The sequence below is a fragment of the Diabrotica virgifera genome, chromosome 5 (genome assembly GCF_917563875.1).
Source record: "Diabrotica virgifera virgifera chromosome 5, PGI_DIABVI_V3a".
Classification (NCBI taxonomy): Eukaryota; Metazoa; Arthropoda; class Insecta; order Coleoptera; family Chrysomelidae; genus Diabrotica; species Diabrotica virgifera.
In genome coordinates, this window is record NC_065447.1 from 257,225,085 (window position 1) to 257,231,334 (window position 6,250).

A 6,250-nucleotide genomic window follows, 5' to 3' on the forward strand; every position below is an offset into this window, starting at 1 on the left:
TGAGTTCAAAATTGAAAATACTTTTGAATTTATTAAAGAAAAACATACGCTGCGGAAAAACATACAATTTCCCACGCTTGGTCATCCGAAGGTTAAAGACAGATCACATGCTAGGATTTTTTTTGTGACGGATATTCTTGAGTTGGCATTGATTTCATGTAATCGAATGAACTATCTTTTAGTAAAGTCGTCCCAGGAACGCAACTCATAAATATTGGCAATATCATTTTAAAGTCTTCGACTTTAAAATGTATAATATATGTCTGAATTTCCAATATAAATGAGTCAGATTAAATAAATTATTAGAAGAATTTTTTTCTTAGGAACATCATTTTTGTTTATTTTAGTAGTATTTTGTATTTTGACAACGAAACCCGATTTGGGCTTCGAAACGTTAATTAAATCATTTTTTTGGTAAAATTGTGGCTTATTTCCCATTAAAAGTAATTGATTATAAAAATGCCACAAGAAAATATCTTTGAAAATATCTAACATCATCTTTGATAAGTGTTGGCGATACCATTGGTTGTTATATACGTGTCCGCGAAGATTATAACTCCCAAAATATTTATAACGAAAAGATTTAGTTCATAATAGATGCCGACGAAAACAATTATTTCCTTTTTTGTTTCTGTTTCTGCCGACGAAAACAATTATTTCTGAGAACTTTTTAGTAATTATAATTTTCGTGGACCCACAAACAGAAATGTAGTTTTTTGCTGATTCTCCTCACAAAATAAATTTTTTCGCTAACACTTTATTAGGGATTATAATGTTCACAATAATATAATCGAAAATAATATTTTTCGTTGCGTTCATTGAAAGTTCTACTCTTAACGGCATTTTTCGGAGTTATACTTTTCGTAGGCGGCGGCGAGCAGTAGCGTGGTTGGTAACTGATTTTTCACTTCTCCAGCAGGCTGAATGTAGCACTCATCACATGGATTGATGACTACATCTAAGACTGACTATTAGATGATAATGCTTGACTTTCTTGAGAATAATAATGCAGTGAACTTTCTGAACCACCTGCATAACAGTATTACAACAATTGCGATGTTACAGTTCCACTTGTGGTATATCGATGATAAGCTGATCCAGAATACGTTACTCTCAAGACTTGAAGCATTGAAGAGAAACAGAGTAATTTATACTGCGTGCATATCGCACGTTTGTAAAGTCTTGAAGTAGTCTCTCTATTAGGACTGTAAAAGAGTTCTACCCATGTGATTTGTGTGTTTTTGTTTAGTTCAGTAAAATATATTTCTTGTATAACTTTTTTAAATATATATTAAAAAAATAAAATCTTTTTAGGTGCCAGAAAAAGCCTTAAAATTTTAAGAGGATCAAAAAATGTTGATGAAGAACTAAACAGAATAAATGAAGCAGTCAAAGCTGATATGAACAAAACTAGCATTAACCCTCTACATTTATTCACTGTAAAGAGAAATCGAAGAGCACTACTTATAATGACATTATGCCGAGGAGCTCAACAGCTCTCTGGTAACACAGCAATATCGTTTTATGCTCAGAACATATTTTCCTCAGCAGATAGCTTTGTTCCTCCTGAAATAGCATCAAATTTATATTTTCTGATACAGTTAATAGTTACAATAATTGCATCTAACATTGTGGATAGAGTTGGAAGAAGACCTCTACTATTGATATCTGTTGCTGGTGCAGGGATAGCTCTTTTAGTAGAAGGAGTTTACTTTTATGTAAAAACTTCAGTAGATGTTACCAATTTTACGATGGTGCCAATAGTAGCTCTGATAGTGTATGTTGTCTTCTTCAGTTTAGGTCTTCAAGGTATTCCAGTTATCATTCTAAGTGAAGTGTTTAATGCTGATGTCAAGGCGATTGCACTAGGATTCTCTGATGTCTATTTTTCTGTTACTGCCACTGCTACGTCAAAATACTTTCAAGCTACCAGAGATGCCTACGGGATGTTTGTGCCATTTGTTACTTTCTCTGCAATTTGTGCTATTTCCTTTATATTGATGTTCTTTTTAGTTCCTGAAACAAAAGGAAAGACTCTGGAAGAGATTCAAGAATATTTTAAAAGTGGTAGAGATGGTAAAACTACAAATGAATCCAGTAGTACTTAAGTAATAATGAATAGTAAATCTTTTTTAAGATCAAAATGTAACTTATATTAAGTTTCTACTATATATATGATTAACTTCTACATAAATGATTTAATTTCCTTTTTTAGATAATGTTTGTTTCTTTTTTACTACCCAAGGAACTACAAATCCACTAATAGATAGATGTGTGCAAATGTGAATATAGTCGAGGAAATGAAACATTTTGGCTGGCAATTTTTTCGTCCAGCACTGATTTACTTGAAATTTTTACAGAAGGTAGGGAATAGTCCAAGTATCATTTTCTATATCATGCCACTGTACGCTAAAACCTTGGGGGTGCTTGCCGCCCCATCTCGGGGGTGGGAATTTTTCGTTATATTTTAACCATGGAAATCGATGTAAAAAGTAATTATAAGAAAAAAATGTTTGTTACATTTACTTCGTAAAACTCATATTTTTCGAGTTATTCGCGCTTGAAAGTAACAGTTTTTCTACGAAAAAATCGACTTTCTTAGAGGGTTTTTTGAGAATACAGTCGAACGTCAATAATCCGGATTAATTGGGACCGGACCCCATCCGGATTATCAAATTATCCGGATTATCGAAATTACCTCAAAAAAAGGCCAGTATACACATTAAAGTACAACAAACGTTTTAAAATTTTATGTTTTCTCTTGTACAGTAAAGTGTCTAGAGGAGAAATTAATCAAAACATTTTTTTATGTTTAAACACTGTATTGTAATTAATTTATAATAGCACCATGTATACAGTAAAAACATCAGACACTATTTTTGCTTTTAAAAAATGTGTACAATATTTTTGAACTACGGTAGAGGTTCGTTTTTCGCAGCGAAGTTCTTAATTTATTTTAAAAGAATCAGATATTTTTGCTAGATACAAATCCGGATTATTGACGGTCCGGATTTTTGACGTCCGGATTATCGACGTTCTACTGTACCTCGAAAAATATGCATTTAATCAAAAAAACTGTAAATATCAAAATTGAATCTTTTAGTAACACAAACCAAATTCTTTTTATAATATCTTTAAGACCAATACAAACCGAAGTCCGGCATGTTAAAAGTTAGATTTTCTCGTTAAGTGTATAATTTGAAATATTCAAAGCCAAATAACGGAAAAACTTTGCATTTTTCGAGGAAAACTTAAATAATCTTTTTTCAAGGATACAGTTAGACCTTTCAAAAAAAATAATAAAAAGTTTCTAGCATGAAACTTAAGCGACTGCTTCTCCCTATGAAAAAATCAGTGAAAACAACCCCCTAAGTACCCTCCTAATTAAAAATTGGTTTTCATCTTTCTGTAGTTCCTTTTATATTTGTACATACAAGAAGTTTGACCTATTTAAAAGCCTAATTTTAGAAAAATTGGAGTTTAAAGAAAAATTGATGTTTTGCATTTTCCTATTTTTTACCTCTTACTTCAAAATATCTCAGAAAATACTGGAGATACGATAAAAATGATGAACTACTAAATTGTAGCTTTTTAATGACTAAAATTCCCTTATGCTATTTTCAATATATTGAACAGTCAGCGAGATATAAACATCCCCTTATTCGAGCCCTTTAAACCCACCCCAATTAAAAACTAAGAAATCTTGCGGAATTTAGTTTAGACAGTCTTATAGCTCTTCAAAAATCCTACAAAATCATTTTTGAAGAAACTTATTATCGCCAAAAATGAAGGAGCTATGTTTATAGAACGAATTTTTTTTTTGAAAAATTCGAATAGTCCGCTTAATTTTCATTGTATGTATAATACCACAGAACCGGTTCTTATACTGGAAGATGACTAAAAAACTATTTGTATTTGTATTTGTACATATTTGTAAATTCGTATTTTTGTGTAAATAAATGTTTTTGTAATTCTTTAATTCTACTTTTTTTCTGTATTGATCTATTAAATCATTTACTTATAAAAATTATAATGTTATCAAGGGCGGTTTTAAGGGTTAAAATATTATGATATTATATCCTAAAGCATAAAACAATAATTATTTAATCAATCAAAACCAAATTCTACCAATATTAAAATTTACAAAATTTTTATATAATTTTTGAAAATAAGGGGTAGTTTACACCCCTAAAAATACCCAACCCCCTTAAGCATGATATAGAATATTAAGTACAGGGTGAGATTACCCTAATCCCAAATTTTTATGTAAATCGATGCAAGCCGAAATTATTCTTTTAGGATAAGTAAATTTTTTATATATACCTCCAACAAGGGTGGTTTTAAGGGTTGAAATATTATGATAGTATATCTTAAAGCATAAAATAATCATTATGTAACTAATAAGAACCAAATGTTGACAATATTAAAGTTTAAAATGGTATTTTATATTTTTTTACAATTAGGGGTAGTTTTCACCCTTAAAGAACCAAAAGCGTAAAACGGCTCAATATAGAAAATGAACGAGAAGGTGTAATGAGCCTGATCCCAAATTTTTGTACAAATCGATGGTGGACGAAAAAATTGTGAGGTTTTGTCATTTTTTCAGTTTCATTTTCTCGACTAGTATAGTAGGTGCAAAAAATATTAAAAGAGAGTAGAATTACAAAATTTATAAAAATTCATCCAAATTTATTTCGTATATTTTTATTTATTAAAAATTTTATTAAAATGGCTGATTTTTAGAATTTACACCTGTAAATTAATACCATCATAGGTATGTATATTGGATAAAAAAAACTGAAAAAATAATCGGCTACGTTATTGGAAGACCTTTAAAATGAGCTGTGGTAGAATTATTTTTTTAAACATACCGTTTTTTAGATAGTTTGAATAAAAATACCGAAATAGAAGTACATACAATAAAATTGAAATTCTATGTGCCAGTACATACACCAGTGCCAAAGCTATTTAAAATAGTAAAAGTGACAAAAAATCATAGTAACATGATGAAAACATTGTAAAAGGAAAAAAATATAACAAAAATTAAAAGAGAAATAATTTATGGGCGATATAAAGTCGTGAATTAGAAGGGGGTGGGTTTTTTTATATGTATAAAATGTTTATGACGTGGGTAAGAACTAGCATCAAATTTATATTTTCTGATACAGTCAATACCTAGTTACGATTATTGCATCTAACATGGTGGATAAAGCTGGAAGGAGACCTCTAATATTGATATCTGTTGCTGGAGCAGGGATAGCTCTTTTAGTAGAAGGAGTTTATTTTTATGTAAAAACTTCAATAGATGTTACCAATTTTACGATGGTGCCAATAGTAGCTCTGATAGTGTATGTTATCTTCTTCAGTATAGGTCTCCAAGGTATTCCAGTTATCATTCTAAGTGAAGTGTTCAATGCTGATGTCAAGGCGGTTGCACTGGGATCCTCTGATATCTATTTTTCTGTTACTGCTACTGCTACGTCAAAATACTTTCAAGCTACTAAAGATACATATTGGGATGTTTGTGCCGTTTGTTACTTTCTCAGGAATTTGTACCATTTCGTTTGTATTGATGTTCTTTTTAGTTCCCGAAACAAAAGGAAAGACTCTGGAAGAGATTCAAGAATATTTTAAAGGTGGTAGAGATGTTAAAATTACAAACGAATCCAGTAATACTTAAGTAACTATGAATATTAAATCTTTTTTAAGATTTAATGTGACTTATATTAAGTTTGTAAGATTAACTTCTACATAAATGATTTACTTTCTTTTTTGGATAATGTTTGTTTCTTTTTTTACTACCCAAGGAACTACAAATTCTAAAGAAATCTACTAGATAAATGTATGCAAATGTGAATATAAATACAAAAAATAAAAGAGAGTATAATTACAGAATTTATAAAAAGCCATCCAAATTTATTTAGTATACTTTAATTTATTAACAATATGAAAAATAGCTGCTTTTTAGAATTTAAGTTTGTAAATATTGGAAATCGTTTAAAATGAGCTGCGGTAGAATTATTTTTTGTAAAAATGCCGCTTTTATAATTTCGGTAAAAATATCGAAATAGGGGTACCTAAAATAAAATTGAAATTCTGTGTGCTAATACATACACCAGTGCCCAGGCCTTTTAAAATGGTCAAAATTAAAAAAAAGTAACAGAATGAAACCCATTGTAAAATGAAAAAATATAACAAAAATTAATATGAACTCGAGAGTTAGAAGGGGGTGAGTTTTTTTATGGGTAAA

The 6,250-nt window shown here is 29.9% G+C and overlaps 1 protein-coding gene across 2 annotated transcripts in view; it reads left to right on the forward strand.

Annotated features, from left to right (window-relative positions):
• The window catches only part of LOC114324829 (facilitated trehalose transporter Tret1-like), a 30,989-nt gene extending 25,329 nt beyond the window's left edge, over positions 1-5,660 (forward strand). Inside the window, exons 6-7 of one of the 2 annotated variants that reach the window (XM_050651871.1) lie at positions 1,315-1,800; positions 5,372-5,660. In XM_050651871.1, the coding sequence (XP_050507828.1) occupies positions 1,315-1,800; positions 5,372-5,634 (749 nt within the window). In that variant the 3' untranslated portion in view covers positions 5,635-5,660. Of the gene's footprint in view, positions 1-1,314; positions 2,220-5,371 lie in introns of those variants that run through there. The other variant, XM_028272702.2, reaches the window with a different exon arrangement.
• The last annotated feature ends 590 nt before the right edge of the window (positions 5,661-6,250 follow it).